This window comes from Lolium perenne, chromosome 4 (assembly GCF_019359855.2).
Source record: "Lolium perenne isolate Kyuss_39 chromosome 4, Kyuss_2.0, whole genome shotgun sequence".
Classification (NCBI taxonomy): domain Eukaryota; kingdom Viridiplantae; phylum Streptophyta; class Magnoliopsida; order Poales; family Poaceae; genus Lolium; species Lolium perenne.
Window position 1 is genome coordinate 344,794,792 of NC_067247.2, and position 18,941 is coordinate 344,813,732.

Genomic DNA, 18,941 nt, shown 5'->3' on the forward strand with positions numbered 1-18,941 from the left:
AAGATTTTGCCAAAAAATAAAATTCTGTACACCCAGGTAAAAGCAAAACTATATATTCTAATAAAACAAATGATACATCAAAACTCGAGGCATAGTAGGATTTTTGGAGGGCTTTCACAGGGTACCGTTTTTGCCATTGACCCGTACTCTAATAACAAATAATATCAAAACTCAGACATGGTGGCGCCGCAGGGGTAAAGGGTACTGCTGTTATGATTGATCCACAAAATATAGCCCATAATGGAGCTTAGACACAACCACCAATCCCTTCTGCCCATACTTTCGGATGATCAAGTTTTTTTCTTTCAATTTGTAGCTGCAAGCAGGGTAACTTCAAGTGGATAACTTCAAGTCCTCTTTTTCTTTGACGATCTACTACCATCTGTTCCTTTCCTTTTCGATTTTTCAGTGTCCCTGTGCTTCTCTTTCTTGTCAGCATTTGTTTTGCTTGATTTTACACTGATAACACCGCTTGCAGACAACTTCCCATCCTGCAGAGCCTTCTCAATCTCGAAGTCGTCACTGTCAATTGCATATTTCTGCAGTAACTTCGGGTCCACAGCAGCTTCATCTGCAGCTCTTCTTTTTTCCTATATTAGGCCAACAGTAAAGGTTACCAGAGGCAGTACACAGGGGAGAAAATGGCATTCTAACCATTCCGCATCATAATTTAACATGTACTAGTGATGTATATCTGAATCCTCACCTTCACTTCCTCAGCTGCTTCATCAAGGTCTTCGTCCATAGATCTGCTAAGTGGAGCCATTTCAATCTGAATATAATAACACAAACAGGTCAAAATGGAGTTGGTAAAAACTATTTCGAACCAATGGCCATGCTTATATACTGACATGATGCCAAAACACAAAAAGAAACAGGAATTTCATATTCAAACATTACATTCGCAAGAAAATAAATTTATTTTACTTACTTCCTTTAGTCGCGGTAAGGTTGCTTCAATTTCTTTTCCTGCGGTGTTGTGAAGGTAACCATATAATTTCTTCATTGTCTTGATGAAGTTAGATAGAACTTGTTCCCTTTCTATGCCAAGCTCTTCCTGTTAATAGCAAAACCAAAAGTATAATTGAAAACTATTTGTACAATGATTCCGAAAATCTTGAGTTTGTTTGTAATCAACTCAAGCTAACCTTTGTAGCACTTATATCTTTGTCCTGTAGCCCCATACAGAATAAAACAGAAGCTTGGGCACCATGTAGTGTAACAGGAAGCTTCTCTGAAAAGTACTCATGTGCAAGGATAGGGACAAGATCCAGAATCTACAACAACAAAATATGCAAATTGGAAAGGTGTATCCCACATATAACTAGCTATAGGTTCATTGGAGAGGTTTATTTGCACATAGTGAAGTTGGCAGGCGCTGTAGCATTCAAATTTCTATGCAGCATTTAATGGGATAGAATATACTCTAAACAAGAAGAAAAGAAGATAACAACCTGAGATAACACCAACCAAGCTGAAAAACTGTTTACAACTCGATCACAGTAGTTATACATATACTACCTCTGGTCTGAAAAGATCGACGCGAGGGTAGCTAGCTTACGTGCCTACAGAACTAGCATCAATTAAATATGACCGGAGGGAGTAGTAATTATTACAACTAAGCACACATGTATAAAGAGAAAACTTCCACATGATGTTCAAGTTTCTGAGGATCGGTGAGGTCAATAAGCACAGGTAGAAGAGATTTTACAACTCCTCAAAAGGAAACATGTTGCAGAGACTACATGAAAATATATATGCTTATTTATTTCATCAAATTCTTACCAGATGATAATCGACCAAGTTGTTAGAATAAGCCTCTAGCCGCTTCATGTCATGTGGGGATAATACATCTCTCAATAACTTCGATGTAAGACTGATATCATAATCTGAAGGCTCGTGATGTGAAAAGTCTATTTTGGAAGCCAAAACGCTAGAAGCATGACCAAAAAGTTATTAGAGAAGCACATGTCTTTTGCTACGAAAACAATATGAATGTTAAATATACCTCATTGCAAGCTTAAAGTTGAGATGCCGGAAAGATGTTCCCAACAGCCGCCTGAACCTCTGTCTGAAATCTGAACAAATTACCTTCAAACTTAGAAAGCACCAAAAGCATATTTCTTAAGCAAAAGTATGCTGTAAAACAGAAGCAAGCAATACTAATTACTATGTGCATCTATCAGCTAAGCCCTAAAACCGACTGATGTATACAGTTACAAATCAAGCAGCTTCATTTCAAAATGTCACTTACAATAAAATGTAACAAAAACTATTGGACATACCTTGATAAAATGGTTCCAAAAATCCAAGTTCGATTGAATCACCACCAACTTTGATGTCATCGCTATTTAAGGGACTCATGGCCATGCAGGTATGTTCACCAGTAACAGCACTCTTAAGAAACAAAAATTACAAATTAATGGACATGATAAAAGATCAGCGGAGGTGAAGAACAAAGAACCTCATGGGATAATCAGATTAGATCATTACTGGAATCTGGCCCACATAGAATGGATAGAAGTTGTGCTTCCGCCAAAACCGGAAAAGCTCTTGTGTCAACCCAAAAGATACACCAAGATAATGGAGCTTTTCAGGACGACGATCCTCAACATTAACAAGCAGTGGTGGAAGATTTGCCCTAGGCTTTATGCACTCTTCTAGCAGAGAAGCCTGCAAGAATATAAACAAATTTGGAATGTACGGACTTGCAGAAGCCATAAAACAGTGGCAGCTATACTAACCAAACGATGTTGTTATACCATAATAAAGCAGATCTTAATGTACCCATAATAGTACTTGCATAATCAAATTCAAATACATATAAAACTTTCACAAATACATCAGGTTAATTTTTTAAAGTATGAGATCTAGAATTAGAAAATATTCGAAAAAATATATAATATGGAACCATAGGTGTCTTACACTAATTGAACTTCAAGCTGCCACACTATAGATATCCATAAAAAGAATAAAAAGTTTAAAACACAGTTGTTTAAATGTACCTTCTCTGCAGCTTCACTAATTTTAATTCCAGGCTCTTCATCTTCCTCCTCATCTTTAAATACTGACATTTTTCCTTGATAATAACTTTGAGGACAATAAAATTCAATGTATGTGTCAATACAATGCGAATATATCAAGGTAAATAAAATAACAGGTTGAGGCAAACACTGATATGATCTAACTGCTAAGAGAAATTAGGCTCTGCTATTCCAAAGATAGAAATAGAAAAATACTACCTCAAAGGCTCAAACATGCCTCTTTTGTCAGTACCACTGCAAACAATTAAAAAAATACAGAAATGCTATTACCACTTTACCGGTAAATTTTCCATTCAAGATTTTCTATTACTGCTCTGGTTCTCCCACCACAGCCAGATTAATGCTACACAAGCAGATACCACTATACAGCATTTTCCATAACACAGAACAGAGATACATTTTGACAAATAGAATTAATATTTCAAAGTACGTGAATATTACTGGAAAGTGGGAAATCTGATGGTTAAAACCTTCTTGCATTTTCTAGTTTTCTTTATCTTCTGGGGGACTCACTGACGGAGCAGCGGCACTAAGATCTGGGGTTGGGAGGGAGCAGTGGTGGTGCCCAGATCAGAAGCAATGGCATGTAAGAGGCTCAGAAAGGGCTGTGTCACTGTGTGGGCTTTCACTGAGAAAGCAGCAGTGTAATGGGTACGGTGAGAAAGGATTGTTCAAACAAATTAAAGTGGCTTAGGATGAGACGCATCAGGGTGGTATCGAGAGGTATTCCAGATGTATCCATCTAAGAAAACAAGAATTCTTCAACAATAGCAGTACACAGATCTAGGCGTACTCAAAGTATCTGGTCAGTATACACAAAATGGCGACGATCACTAGGACAGATCCAGCACATACCAAACACCTCCTGAGCTGTGCGCTGCAGCACTTTCGGAGGTGGTGTCACCTTCCTGGCATCACTGCACCACAGGAAAGGGTGATGAGTTTCCTACACTACAAGCTAGGTGCTGCCTTACTGGTCTTAGGTCGCCTGGCACAAGAATGCAAGAGGTTGGCCTTCAGTGAATGACAGCGCCTGCTGCTTTATGTGCATTGACCTCTGCAGGAGCTATGTCACTACAGCCATTGTACATCATCTCCCACTTTCACAAGCAGCATCTTTACCTCATGTTCCACGGTCAGCCATGGCTGCCCCATTCCAACCTGTCCTGTTTCAACATATGAGCCTGCCACTATTCTCTGTATAGCAACGCAATGCCACTAGCCTACTATGAAGTGCACACAAGTCAGAGGCCCATGTGGCAGCAAACTGAATGCCAACAAGCAACTAGGGCAAAAAGACCATTGAAACCACTAACAGTGAGACTGACCGAATGCGCTGTACTAATATTTTTTACGAACTTATATAGTTTAGAATAGTAATGGGCAAAGAAACAACCATGGAATATTTGCCTAATTTCCTTTCTTTCGAATAGCATCAACTGATAAACACATAGATGGGGTAGGAAGAAAAAGTGTAATGTATAACCTTGCTAGAAGTTGGACGGCAGCTGAACCATATCCAAGCTGCGTTAAAAAAGACGGCATTTAGAACAGGGAGTTGTATTTTCCGGAATCAACATGGAGTAATGTAAACATAGGTGTCGACCACATTCAACTAAAGAATAGACAGTACCCTGAGGGCACCTGGATGAACAGCGATTCGTACTATCCGAGCTCCTGAGAGACTGGGAAATACATTGTCTTGAAATTGTTCACAGAACTTCCATGGTATTTGATCACCAGAAGGGGCATGACCCTCATTTAGGCTTCTGATAGCTGATTTTCGAGATATTTGTCCTTCCAGGCAGACCTGAAAATTCCAAACAAGGTCTAACAACTTAAAATGTTGTGGATGTGTGTATCTACTATCCAGTATAATCTAATCTCAATTACTTGATGAACTAAGTGGATAGCCCATGTCTTGAGTCAGAAGGCATGAACAGAACTTGAATGGTGAGTTTAATTAATAGCACATAACCAATTAGTTCAAGTATAAAAAACACTATAATTTACTACAGAATTAGAAGATTATCACAAAAGAATCGCAGTACAACAGTAATGTAACATAGGATGAGATAAAGCTGTGATGTACCACTATAGTATTTAGAAGAAAAATAAAAACTGAAAGAGAGAAATATATCTAAGGTAGCCTAACCCATCTTGGTTGGGAAAAAGGCTTTGATGTTGTTGTTGTAGAGAAATATATCTAAGTTAGATCAATAACCTATTTAAACCAAATGGTTCAAAAATCTAACCCAGGTGTGTCTAATTTCTACTACTCTCTCCGATCACTGAATAACTGTAACAGACATTAATCAAAGTTATGTTCGTTGCACCCTGCGGCTTGAACAAGCTCTGACGAACTAACAAAATAGAACTTTATAAAAGGTTCAGGATTTCATGTAAGGAGTAAACACACAGGGGACAGTATAACACTTCAACAATAATCAATACTATATTTCAGTTTGCTCAAGTACAAAATTTAGAATATTTTGTTTAAACACGCATGATCTACTGAAGAAACAAAGCTAAAATAGGGTATTAGGTAAATGAACAAGAATATTTTCTGTGTTTTATTTGGGGCTGACATTAGTATGTACCCTCATGCATACAGGAATGTTCAGCTGTGCAATCAACAAACCACCCAATGGCAATCATCAGCAGGAAAAAAAAATCCTCCAAAAGATAATCAGGATATAGTATCCAAACCTGAATCACACACAAAATATCAGGGAGCTGGTTTTCGGACTCATCAACCTTGCCTAAAAATAGAAACACAGGTTAGTACTGTATAACAGTGCCATCATATAAAACTGGTGTGCTCGCAAATCAATTTGGTCCATACCAAGCAGTACAAAAAGGTGATGTGCTGGCGCATCAGCCATCAATTGCAAGTCATTGGGAGAATTTTTGTAGTGAGAAGCAACATAAAGCGCCATCATCCTCTGTAATATTAATTATACAGAATAAATGCATTGGTTGACATGTAAAGCACCTATATTTCAGTTTTATATTCAAACCAAATATATAAATTTACAAGAAACAGAAGATTATTAGATCATACCTGTAAAAATACCTCGCTCTCCTTGTGATACGAGAATAGTGTGTCCCGGTTGACATAATACAGCTCACACTCTTTTGGGGCAGGTAGCCTAAAGAAAATCAGACTTGCTTGCTAAACATGCAATAATATAAGAAAAGAAAAGAACAACGCCACAAGAAGTCAGATGATACTTACCTACTGATATTTGGAATGGAGTTTGCAAGATCCAAACAAAGTAACTCATTAAGCCAGGTTTCAATAGGATCACCAGATGCATATCTAATGGATTCATTCAAATCAATTTTCTTAAACAGCCTACCTAGAAGCCAAAATAAAGCACAAACCATGTGTAAAACACCCAAACACTAATAAGGTTATTTCAAAATGTAGACAGCTCGTTTTAGATGAAAGTAAGATGCCTCTTACTGGAATTGGGTTTGTCGCTCGAAGCTGATGGCTGGCTTTGGGATTCTAACTGCTGGAGGAGCTTCAAAGACAAGGATCGGCCTGTTCCTTCATACCTTCAACAGAAATATTCAGAATGGTCACCTTTATGAATTGTGGTTGTACGAGTATTAGTAACTGAAGCTAACATACCCGTTGACAGTGGAAGATAGGAAAACAAGGTATGGACCGAGCAAGGACTTCACAATAGGTAATGGAATGGCAGCAGCTTCATCAATGACAAGAAGTTCAACTTGAGAAAGCTTTCCATGATCATGTGGTTTCATATACTGCAAACAAGAGAAACTTTAGAACCAGTTCGCTGATACTATGCAAAATACTGTTCAGCAATAGCAATATATGTCTGCAAACATGTAGGTTAATACCTGGATTGTTTGACGATGCTGCTTGTGGACGTTTATTTGTATTGTTGCTTTCCTGAGATTTGGATCTGCACTCTTCACTACATCATAATGCAAATGCTCCTGAAAGGGGAAAAGGAAACATGGATTGAATTAAAGAGATCATATACGTTTAAACTTCAACAATTAAACAAGATAATATAAAGACACCTTGTACTCCAATGCATTCATTCCTTTGCAGACAAAATCAAATAGTGTATTTAGGTTCTCTGGACTCGGAGCGGTGACAAATATATTTGAATACCTAGAAAGTCCAAAGCATTAGCTTTAATTAGAGGAGCACATGAACTACATCAATAACACTAGTGAGTTGAGTTTTACCCAGCTGCGATGGCTCCAGCAATAGCAAGACCAAGGGCTGCTGATTTCCCACGTCCACGGGCAGCGAGCAAGGCAACCGTGCTCCTGAGTGACTTGTCCAAAATAGAGTCCAGGAAATTGATGACGGCTTTACCCTGTAAATGTTTTATTCGTTTTCAGTTTAACGCCTAAGGGGAAACACAGAGAGTATAAGAGGTATGTGAACTGCACCTGATCCATCGTGCAGCACTTCCCAATCAAAGGGCCAACAGGGAAGTCTTCACGGAATTGATCTTTTAGGTCTTTCAACTCCCGCTCCCTTTCTGACAACCCCTCGGAATCCTAAGCGCACAATGTAATAGGCAGGTCAACAAGGAACAAGGTTTACCGAATTGACACAGCCAGAATCTTCAGAGGATGCATCATTTCACGAGCGGAACTTCACCATAGGCAGAAGAACAAAATTCATACCTCATTGTTCGTAACCGGCTGTATGAATTTCATGTGAGATGATATAGGCAAAATGTTGAGTTCGTCATCCATGACGATGCATGCTTTGCATGATGCTATGGACAGCAAGAACCTCTCGTTGAACCTTGTGGCTGCGGTAGTATGCGACTCTGTTCGGAACCTCTCGTGAACATCCTGTTAGTTAGCACAAGGCGCAGATTGGTTTACTTTGACTGCGCAGGGTAGTGAAAGGGGGCAAACAATCTACTAGACAGAGTTGAATCCAAAACTATGTATGTTTGCTCAGAAACAAAGGTGAGGGGAGTTGCAACAGAGAATTGAGCTCACCATGACCATGGTATACAGACTGGTTAGTGAGGACAGCGAAGAGAGCAGCAGGATGACCAGCCCACCGCCCTCAACGGTCTCAATGGTTCTGGCCAGAAGGTTGGGCGTCAGCGCCTCAAAGTCCTGCACAAGCAAACACAGAACGTCAGGCAAATTAATTACCACAGCAACATCACCGCAAAACAATGCAACTGCAGCCTGTAGAGAGAGAAACAAACCTACCTGCAGTATGCACATGCCGAACGTGTTTCCGAGGACCCTCTCGGAGTCCTTGTACTGGCAGTAGGTGATGTCGGAGGTCTCGAGGAAGAGCGAGAAGGGGTCGGCCTTGTCCGGGTCCATGAGGCCGCGCTGCATGAGCTTCTTGAGCTGCTTGGCGCGCTTCTTGCGGTGGCTGCTGATCTCGAGCCTGCTGCGGTAGCACCAGAGCACGGAGGGCCGGGACTTGACCCGGGACTTGGCGAGCATGTAGTTGAGGTTGACGATCTGGTCCCGCGACTTGTCGCCGACGATGACGAACATGGAGCGCTGCCGCTGCCGCACCCCGTTCTCGATCAGCGTCCGGATGCGCTCGTCCACCTTCTTCCTCATCCTCGCCGCCGCCGCCGCCGCTCGCCGGTTGTCTCTAGGGCGTGGGCGAATGGGGATTGGCGGCGGGGTTTAGCTAGGGTTTTCCGGCTGCCGGCGGCCACCTGATATGAGAATGGCTGGGCGATTGCGTGGCCCACACTCTGGTTTCGTCGGCCCGGCCCAGCTTCACAATAGAGCTACTTCAGGCCCATTCGCAGATGCCCAACATTTGGTTACAGTGGGCTCTACTGCGGTGTTCTCCGAGCCGAGCCGAACAACGCCGCCGCCGCCGCCGCCAGACGAGAGAGGTTCACCGCCGTCAAGACTTGTAGGATGGGGTACAACCGCAATAGGCGCGGGCGCGGATCCTCCTCCTCGTCATCCTCTTCACGCCGCACCAAGCAAGAAGAAGCCTTGTGGTAAGCGACTTCTTCCGAGTGCTAGTTAGTTTCCTGTACAAAGAGGTTCCCCTTTTTGGCTGCGCTAGAATTGTCTAGTTCTTACAAACGAGAGCAAATAACCTTCTTATATCTTCAATTTCAGCGATGCTGGTCCGGGGACATCACTTCCAAGGCAGGAAGGTACAAACTCCCTGGATTTTCCTGGTTGTTTTATGGATGGCTCCTGCTCCTCTAAATTCTTAGGATTGATAAATTGATGTGTGAGGTTGAGATGTATTTACACGAAAATGTGCACTTCATGTAAGTGTTCGGTATGATCATAGTTTACATATTACTTGGTAGCTCATAAAGTTATAGTACTACTTCTTGGCAGCTTCGCAAGAGTATAACATGTATGCCTAAACAAAATCCATATTGGGGCATCGTCAGCTTCATGAAATTGCTTTACACTATTCCTGAAACCTTATTATTGATGATGCTATGTTTGCTATTCTATCTAGACAGCACCGAAGAGGAAACCAATGTCATGAAAATTCAGCTTGCGATGTGGGTAGGTGCAATGTTTTCAGGTGTCCTTACGCTTATCATTGATAGCGTGTGACTGTTTTTAAGCTCTTGTGTTTGCTCTATAATTTGTAGGACTTTGGACAATGCGATGCTAAAAGATGCACTGGTCGTAAACTTTCAAGATTTGGGCTTTTAAAGGTAAGGAACCACTTGGTTAGCGATGTCCCCGTTCCCTCCTCTGAAAACCATGTCCATGCTAAAATAAGAAAAAAAGAAAAAACTATATATACTGAATATGAACCATTATACAGTCCTGGACATCTAGTCCTTCTAAGTTTTTCGTAACTTGTTCTCTTCCGAAATTCCTTTGCATACTACACCCACTGCCTCTGCTATTAAAGGTATAGCTACTTATTTCTAATAAGGTTGTTATTTGGCTTACAGGAGTTGCGAGTGACAAATGGTTTTGGTGGTGTTGTTCTCAGGTAATATATAAGATATGTGGTAATAAAGAGTCATGTGAAACTGTGTGGAGCTAATTTTACTGATTTCTCTCATTTTGATTATCCCTTAAATTTGTCCTTTGAGATACATATGCAGCTCCTGCTGATTATTTTCCTTATTTTTCTTTCAGCCCTGTTGGGACACATTGTGTATCCAAGGAAGATCATCCTATCGTGCAAAGAAAAGGATTGGCCGTGGTTGATTGTTCTTGGGCGCGTTTAGATGATGTTCCTTTCGCGAAACTCCGTTGTGGTGCTCCTCGTCTCTGTAAGATCATCCTATTTAAGTAAATTCAGTAGGGCTGTGCAATCATTGGAGCATGATTTAGAAGTTTGGGATTACTTTCAGCTACCTGCCTTGCATGGAACTAGCTCTAGAATACAATTAAAATGGTTCCGTTAAAAGATTCCTGAAACTTCATACTAGTTTATCATTTCTAGATTTGTCATCAAGCCGCACATTCCTAAATCAAACTTCTGGACTCCCTGCTCTTTCCATTTAGATTTTAGAACATAACTTTGGCATGCTTTGATAGAAATATCTCTTTTTACCATGTTTTCTTTTACCCAAATTAGACCAGTAATAATTAAGTTATGTCGCAAGGTTTTGCCCATTGTGAATTTGTGTGCATGCATTAAATAAAGTATATGATTATTGTACTGCAGTGCCATGGTTGGTAGCAGCAAACCCTGTGAATTATGGCCGCCCATGTCAGCTGTCCTGTGTAGAAGCTTTATCAGCTGCCCTCATAATATGGTAAGTTTCTAGTCCCGGCTACCAAAAAGTGTTTGTTAAGCAATTCAATTACATAATTGTTTTGCCTCGCTAGTCTAGGTACTTTGGGCTTCCAAATACATCATGCACCATCATGTTACATTGATCTATATTAGGGGTAATACAGTTATGATATTGCTTCTAGGATTTATGAAGTAATGTGGTATTTTAGGCACTTTGATGTTGACAAAATAGTATGGGTCCTAATTTTTGTCCCCAGTGTTCAAGCTAAACTTGTTGATCTGAATTTCTTGCGTGACATAGTCAACGTGTAAATTTGTAGTTCTGGATAATGCTAGTTATTCCTGCCAGTGTGTCAGCTTATGTTATAACTATATTCGCAGTGGGGAGAAAGATACCGGAGAACTGCTGCTTGCAAAATTCAAATGGGGTCACTCATTTTTATCACTTAACAGGTCAGTTCAGTAAAAAAAAATGTTACATATAGGTTTGCAGTGAATTTTGGACTATGCACACCACTGTACTTGTTAGATAGGGCAAGCAATGAGATGTCTGTTAAATATACCATTGTCCAAATTGCTCTGGGGCTTTTGCCCTACAGTTTTGCTTCTAAAAAAATATACTCGTACCATTGTCCTGCAAAACACAAATCCCAATAACTGTTACATAGATGAAGCAACACATTTTGGACTATGTACACCACTGTACTTGTTTGATAGGGTAAGCATCAGATATTTGTTAAATATACCATTGTCCTGCAAATCACAAATTCCAAAAATTGTTGCGTAGATCAAGCAACTTAATTCTGGCTCTACATGCGAACTACTGACCAAAATACTAATTATCAGTTGCAATGCCACGATAATCCTGATAATCCAGGCCGTCCTGCCTAAGGCACTGTGCTGCATTTTTAACATTATCAAGTAAGCTTTAGAAGACAGCGTATTACAGGTTGGGGGCATCACATCGTCTGTGAATATAACACTCAAATCTGTCACACTATCTTCTTTTACATGATGGGTTCTTCATACAAGCATGTTTCTTTTATATAACGTGTTAGGCCAGGTTTTGCCACCCTTATCCTTGTAAAAATGTGCAGAGATCTGCTGAAAGCATACTCCAAGTGTGAGAATGGCACCGAGATAATTAATGTGCAGAACTCGTGGTTAGCAAGTGCCACAAGCGTTCCCAAGTCACCTGCAAATGGTAACAATCACATTTCGGCACAAGCTATTGATAAGTAAATCGTACCAATATTTTGTTCCGTGGTTATTGATTTTACTTCATATATCTGTGCATCACAGCAACAGAGAAATCACACCAAAGCACAGAGGAAGGATCGGATGATGATTCTGATGATGGCTTGCCACCTCTGGAGGAGAACATGAACCATTTGAACCTTAGTGAAGACGAAGAAGAAAGCGAAGAGGAAAGTGAAACCGAGTAGAAGAATGTATTCATCACTAAGTTATGTTTGAGGTAAGTGAACTGTATGCGCCATGGCACAACGGGATATATTTGTCTGTCCAATCGAAATAAGAACAAGTGTATCGAGCCGTTGGTCTTGGATCTTAAGGCAATCCTTGTATACTTTTTTTTTTGCGGCGACAATCTTTGTATACTTGTAGTGCTTGCTTTGTGCCAATATGCAAGTGTATACACACTCTCTGAGAACATAAATGTGTTTATATTTGCAGTAGAGCGGAGGATAGCAAATTACGTATTCATTGCTGTTCATATATATAGACCAACGACACAATAGATATTTATTTGTTATGTTTGAGGTATCATCACTAAGTTATGTTTGAGGTAAGTCGACTTTGGGCGGCATGACACAGTGGATATTTGTTTGTTCAATCAAAATAAGATCCAAGTGTAGCGATGCGTTGGCATTGGATCTTAAGTCAATCGGTGTATACTTGTAGTGCTTGCTCCATACCAGTATGTTTGTGTAAACACTTTCTTAGAACACCAATGTGTTTATATCTGCAGTAGAACGGAGGATAGCATAATTATGTATCTGATCAAAGCGATCTAAGTTTCCATTGCTGTTCCATATATATAGACCAATGAGCATTAGAGCATACACCTCTGTATGTCCAGCACGTATGTATCTATCAGCCGATCCATACGGTACTTGATCAGTAGGAGCCAGTATATATACTTGGCGTACTTTGCAGAGTTATTGAACTTAGGTATACATGAATGAGTAAGTACGTGCTACTACACGGGACGTACTCCCAGGATCGATCAACCTAGGCGAGGAAGCTGGTGAGCCTGGCGCACGCCTCCACCACCTTCTCCTTGCTGTTGAAGGCGCTGACCCTGATGAACCCCTCGCCGCCGGGGCCGAAGCCGCTCCCCGGCACGGTGATGACGTGCGTCTTCTCCAGTATCTCCCCGAACACGTCCCACGACCGCTGCCCGGGGAACCTCACCCAGACGTACGGCGAGTCGTCGCCGCCGTAGACCTCCTTCCCCAGCGCCGAGAAGGTGTCCACCAGCACCCGCGTGTTCTCCTTGTACTTGGCCACCACGCGCCGCACCGCCTCGCGCCCTTCCTCCGTCTCCAGGCACGCCAGCCCGCCCACCTGCGCCACGCTCGACGCGCCGTTGAAGGTGGTGCACACGACGCGGTCGAAGTCCCGGGCGACGCTCGTGCCGTCGGCGTAGAGCAGCTCGTCGGGGACGACGGCCCACCCCAGCCGCACGCCCGTGAACCCGGCGAACTTGGAGAAGGAGGAGATCTCGATGGCCACCTCCCGCGCCCCCGGGATCTCGTAGATGGACCGCGGCAGCTGGTCGCCGGAGACGTAGGAGGAGTAGGCCGAGTCGAAGACGACGATGGAGCCGTTCCCGCGCGCGAAGTCCACCAGCTGCCGGAGCTGGTCGCGGGAGGCCGCGTGGCCGGTGGGGTTGTTCGGGGAGCAGAAGAAGATCACGTCGGTGCGCGGCACGGTGGCGAGGTCAGGGAAGAAGGCGTTCTCCGGCGCGCACCGCATGTACTCGATCCCCGCGTACCGGCCAGACTCGCCCGCGCCGCCCGTCTGCCCCATGATCACGCCGGTGTCCACGTACCCCTGCACACGCACACCATGCAAGGTCGATCAGTAAACCGCCGTTGAGTCTGAAGTTTCACCATCTGTTGTGGTGAGATGGGTGTGTGCGGTGCCTAGCTCGTACATACCGGAAAGGTGGGATCTTGGACGGCAATGGTTACGTCTCGCCCGAACAGCATCTGCGAGCGAGCGTTGGAAGAAGAGTAAGATTTAACGAATGGACTTTGCTCGTCACTCGTCAGTAGACAAAAAATTGTGGCTTTGCCGAACCTGAAGGCGTGCAATGTCGCACTGCGCGCCGTCCGAAATGAACACCTCGGTGTCTGTTATCCCCATGTTTGGGTATATCTTCTCAGCGATGGCCTTCCTCAGACTCTGCGTGAGTTCATGCATATATGTTTCGTCAGCATGAAACTCTTGTTTTCACTCAGAAATCTCTCGTGGTAAGAATAGCTTTTTTTCTTCAGGAAAACTCAAGGTTTTGTTATCTGCAGAGTAGGTGTTCTGACAAACAAGAGAAGTTACCTTCTGGCCTTTCTCCGGCCCGTAGCCTTGGTACCCTTCAGGAGTTGATAGGGCAAGGGAGTACTGCAAAAGAAGGAGGAAAAAAAGGTAAGCCCTGCGATTGTATTTCCACTTTTTGACCAAAAAGTAGGATTATAACATGTGAGACTATACTGAAATCCGTTCTAGATTAAAGCCTGTTGAGCTTGACTCGGATAATTTAAGCTGGCTAGCTACGTCAAAGTCAAGCAAGCAGCACAACCAAATCTCAAGTTTGTTCTTGAGTCGCAGTCGTCGCCTTTTAGTCATGCGATGTCAACATACCATGAATGAGCAGACAAATATATATCTCTGCAGGAGACAGCCATTCACCAGTGCTCTGGAAGCACTTTCACTGTACTTATTATGTTAGGATTGGCTAGGAGATGTACGATTGTACGCTAACCCAAAAATGAATACGTTTACAGCAAACGCTGCCGCATCGATTGATCACAAGAGCCAGCGTAGACTAGTCTGCGAGTAGGCTCAGTGTCGTGTGCCTGACACACCTTATCCTGCTGTTGTATATCCTGGCAGCCGGATCGATCAAATCAGGAGAGATCCATCGATGATGGTGAGTGCTTTGCCCTCCTAATTGCTCTTATATCCACTTGTACTACATCTTTCCGTTTTCAGGGGTTTGTGTGGCTGTGCAGATCATGGAAAAAATCAGGAATGATGATGTGGCCGAGCAGGGTCGATCGATCTCTAATTAACAAGATGCGTGCATGGGTGGCTTGACAAAGAAACAAGGTGTACACGTGTCTCCTGGCCGGTAGGCATGGTAGCATGTAAAGAGAATGTCGATCATGCGATATGATCGATATATTAGGGGTCTGACAAGTCAAGGTCTCCAAGCGATGATGGAGTGTAAGAATCTCTATAGCTTGGGACTTGCTAGCAGCTGGCTGTTGCGTACGTACGATGACGCGTGGTATTCTTCTCTACCTCTCTTATATAACCTCTGAGAATCAGATACGTCACGTCGATTAGGAAATCACCTGGTACATTATTCGACAGAGGACTGCTGATGAGCAGTAAACTGTTAGTTTGAACCCTGACTAAGTGCGATCAATGACCTAATTGGTTAGTGTAACCTAGCAAAGTTTTTGCATCATGCCAGTATGCCACCCATTTCAGTTGTAGATGTCAGATCATCAGAAGCATCTGTGCAATTGTTGGGTATTTGCGCATGAAATAGACCGGACTAGTTAAACAGCTGCGTATTATATTTCGCTAGCACTGCGGTCCTCTATAATAAGGTCATGATAAGAGGCCAAATGAAATATGCGAGAGAGTATCTTGAGCAGATTTCGTATAGTACCATTTCTAATTTAAAACCCCATGACCTCATGTGCACATGCATGCATGTTCATTCAAGTACAAAAGGAAAAAACAAGTAAATTGAAACAGCTAGCATTGATACCTCGGCCATAGCGGATGTGATTATGCTTGGTATGGGTTCAGTTGTGTCGCCGATTCCCAAGCTGATGACCTTCGCGTCTGGGTACTTCTTCTGGTGTGCTTCACGTCTCATGCTAATCTGAACCGGCCAAAGGATGAACAATTAAACTCGCTGTAAGTTAGCGAGTGAATAAAACGCTCAAATAATTGTCAGTGAAGCCCCAAATCTTCATGTACACGCACCTCCGGGAATAAGTACCCGTTCCGAAGCTTCTCCATGTTTGGATTGCGACGCACGCTCGTCCGAGAAGCTGAAATTGCAGCGGTGATCGATTAGCATGCAGAAATTTTAAGCGAGGGACAGACATTAGGAGATGACAAGAACATTAAGGTTACAAGGGAAAGAACCATGTCATACATCTTTGTGCATAAATTGTTAAACACAGTACCTGTTATCTTTACAGCAGGTGCAACATCCAGTGGAAGGACAGCCTTCTCGAATACCCTGCATATGTATGATCAAACAAAAGGAAAACGGCAATTAAACACATGATCAGATTGAGATCACTTCGTGAAATTGACACGCATGGATAACCCATGGTCGATCTTTATACAAAATAAAAGGCGTAATTGTATGGGGTATATACTTGGAGATCATATTTGTCGGCATGATGGATCTTGAAGGGCTTGGGCTAGTGTTAAGGATTCTTGATGCAAGAAAATGTGATCGAGGATGCTAGTAAGCAAGGTAGCTCTTGGACGCAAGACACGATGGAGCTACTGAATGTATTTATAATGCTGGAGAGCACAGGCTGACACAGTTAACAGAAGTTGGCAAGAGAGCAAGGTGTTGAAAAGTAGCTTGCCACCGGCTGGTCCACTTTGAAAATTGCTGCCCATGGTCGGAAGCAAGCTGCTGATTTCAGTTCAAACAGATTTGATCTCCTTAGCTATTTAGGCAGTCTTCGGCTACGCACGGTGGTTTTGTCCCCCTTGGAAAATCTTGGTTCTTTGTGTCCACACCTGCACTGCTCCAATGTAGGGCACGTGGACGTATGACAGGGTAATACGTGACTTTCCTGGCAGAGGGCTGTTGGTCAATCTCGAAAAAACCAGGAGACTGAATTTGGTAATAATTCAGATGTTGAAATTTTCTATCTTGGAGGTGAAAGTTTCAGAACAAGAAAATGGCTCGCTAACTAGGTGAAGAGTAACTTCCTTTTTTGGGGATTTAAATAGAATTTTTCTTCTTGCCGAAGTGTATGCTTGTTACCTAGTTTTTTTTTTTTTTTTGAGATATGCTTGTTACCTAGTTACCTCAACTTACAATACCGAAAATCTTTGGTCTCTCAAGTTTCAAACCCGTCTATATGTGGTCATTTATCTCATTGAAAGCGGATTTGATCATGACTTGGCAATAGATTTGCACATGAGACAGCCTAGCTGTTGTAAAAAAAAAAGGCAGAAATCAGGCAAATTGCACGATTAAATGAATTCGTTTTCTGAAAATCTCAAGTTATTTGAAGGGGGTAGTTTCCCTTTATTTTTTTGGAAGGAGGATAAACCCCTTCTCTTTGATGTATATTCATATATTATTGATTATCGAAGACAATGCCAAGCATTGATGCTGAAAAAATTATCTTACAAGAGGATTAAAAGAAGACCTGCTCTCATAGGATTTGTCTCACAACAGCGTCTCTAAAATCCCACGAAGAACCATATGATCATGGATCAAAATCCACCGGACGAGCAGCATGTAACCTGACAAAGGGTACAAAGCTCTAAGGTAGTGCCTTTAAGAAGGAACCATCGCTCGCCCGTTGGTGTTGGTCAATGCAAATGTACTCAAACCTAGAGATTACCCTAGAGAACAACCGCAAACATAAATCCTTCAACAAGGGAGCGACGAGCGGACGACAACACAACCTGATCTAACTACAAGACTAAATTATGAGTTTCAACCCAGAGACATTACTCCTATGTAAAGGACCAAAATTGTCATCCACCTATACACCAGCTTGCTAACGCGGAAGTAGCCCACAAATGAAGAAATTGCCGGAATGGACAACAACGTCATATCACTTCGTCGTTGTGCAACCTTCTTGTTGATCGATGCCATATGGGTCGGTGCATACCAGATCTTGAACCTCTACTCGAGATCGAGGCCACAAGACACAACAATATCGTCGTGTCATGGCTTGTCGCGTGACATCCTATCCCTAGGGCCAACCCTAGCCGGTGCTCCATTTCGCCAACCCTCGTTGCGTAGCCGCCACAGATCTATTGGAGACAACATGCGCTAGCCGCTCTTTCTCCATAGCTTGCGGTGCATCTGGACCTCTATTGCAGCCGCTACTCCATTCCTGCCAGATAGTTGTCGATGAACGGAGGTTAAGAAGTACCGCTCGTCAAAGTGTATATTTGTTACTTGTGTGTGCTTTGCACACATTTATTATTAATTATCAAATAATAAATTAACTTAAAAAATATTCAAAATAAACCTGCAGCCAAAACCACATGCCGATCAACATGCAACCCAACAAAGGGCTCAATGCTCCAAGACAACAACTTTCAGAAGGAATCGCTGATTGCTCGTTGGTGTTGATGATGTAAATGTACTCAAACCTGGAGATTACTCAGAGAAAAGCTTCAAACCAAAACATTCAACAAGGGAACGACGAGCATACGTCGACACTGTTTGATCTAGCTACAATACTAAATAATGAGTTTTCACCCAGAGACATTGCCCCTTTGTCAAGGACCAAAACCTCCACCTGCCTATTCAATATCTTGTAAACAAACTCTCAAGATTGTTAAGCTTCAAGGCTTAACACGTAAGGTAGAGTGTGGCTTGATGTGAGTTCCACACAAGAACACATACTAAAGTCATCTCTTCAAAATCAATGATCTTGATGTCAATACTCAAGCTATATATTTATCTTAATTGTATCCAACCTTGAATCGAACACAAGAACTTCAAGCATTAACTATGGAAGATTTCTTTAATATAAAATTCAATAAAAATATTAGTTCACAGGTACTGTCATTAATTACCAAAATATACTTAGAGGCGAAATACCCTTTCAATGTCCTAGCCTGCCGCTGGGCAACTTGGACCTAGGGCCAGACCTAGTAGGTGCTATGTGCCGCCTGCCCGGACACGCAAC

At 42.4% G+C, this 18,941-nt stretch overlaps 3 protein-coding genes and 1 pseudogene across 3 annotated transcripts; 2 read left to right on the forward strand and 2 right to left on the reverse strand.

The window, feature by feature from the left end:
• LOC127348033 (sulfate transporter 2.1-like) overlaps positions 1–331 on the forward strand; it is a 34,752-nt pseudogene extending 34,421 nt beyond the window's left edge.
• LOC127297096 (RNA cytidine acetyltransferase 1) lies at positions 38–8,701 on the reverse strand. The gene is made up of 24 exons (XM_051327356.2): positions 8,274–8,701; positions 8,052–8,174; positions 7,725–7,898; positions 7,485–7,595; positions 7,275–7,408; positions 7,104–7,197; positions 6,918–7,016; positions 6,685–6,821; positions 6,514–6,608; positions 6,283–6,406; positions 6,109–6,196; positions 5,890–5,989; positions 5,754–5,806; positions 4,678–4,854; positions 4,531–4,568; positions 3,006–3,090; positions 2,494–2,673; positions 2,286–2,397; positions 2,009–2,078; positions 1,786–1,933; positions 1,149–1,277; positions 932–1,057; positions 707–772; positions 38–590 (listed from the first exon to the last, which is right to left on the reverse strand). The coding sequence occupies exons 1-24, from the start codon at positions 8,640–8,642 to the stop codon at positions 348–350; spliced, it is 3,075 nt and encodes a 1,024-aa protein (XP_051183316.1). The 5' UTR covers positions 8,643–8,701; the 3' UTR covers positions 38–347.
• Positions 8,702–8,867: 166 nt separating this feature from the next.
• On the forward strand, positions 8,868–12,359 carry LOC127297095 (uncharacterized). The gene is made up of 10 exons (XM_051327354.2): positions 8,868–9,040; positions 9,165–9,202; positions 9,523–9,572; positions 9,662–9,727; positions 9,974–10,014; positions 10,164–10,300; positions 10,699–10,789; positions 11,152–11,223; positions 11,868–11,974; positions 12,073–12,359. Exons 1-10 carry the CDS (start codon positions 8,955–8,957, stop codon positions 12,213–12,215), a joined length of 831 nt encoding a protein of 276 aa, XP_051183314.1. The 5' UTR covers positions 8,868–8,954; the 3' UTR covers positions 12,216–12,359.
• A 421-nt stretch (positions 12,360–12,780) lies between these two features.
• LOC127297093 (aminotransferase ALD1 homolog) lies at positions 12,781–16,465 on the reverse strand. The gene is made up of 8 exons (XM_051327353.1): positions 16,422–16,465; positions 16,224–16,279; positions 16,018–16,085; positions 15,797–15,913; positions 14,353–14,415; positions 14,098–14,202; positions 13,956–14,006; positions 12,781–13,848 (listed from the first exon to the last, which is right to left on the reverse strand). Exons 1-8 carry the CDS (start codon positions 16,442–16,444, stop codon positions 13,024–13,026), a joined length of 1,308 nt encoding a protein of 435 aa, XP_051183313.1. The 5' UTR covers positions 16,445–16,465; the 3' UTR covers positions 12,781–13,023.
• Between the last annotated feature and the right edge of the window lie 2,476 nt (positions 16,466–18,941).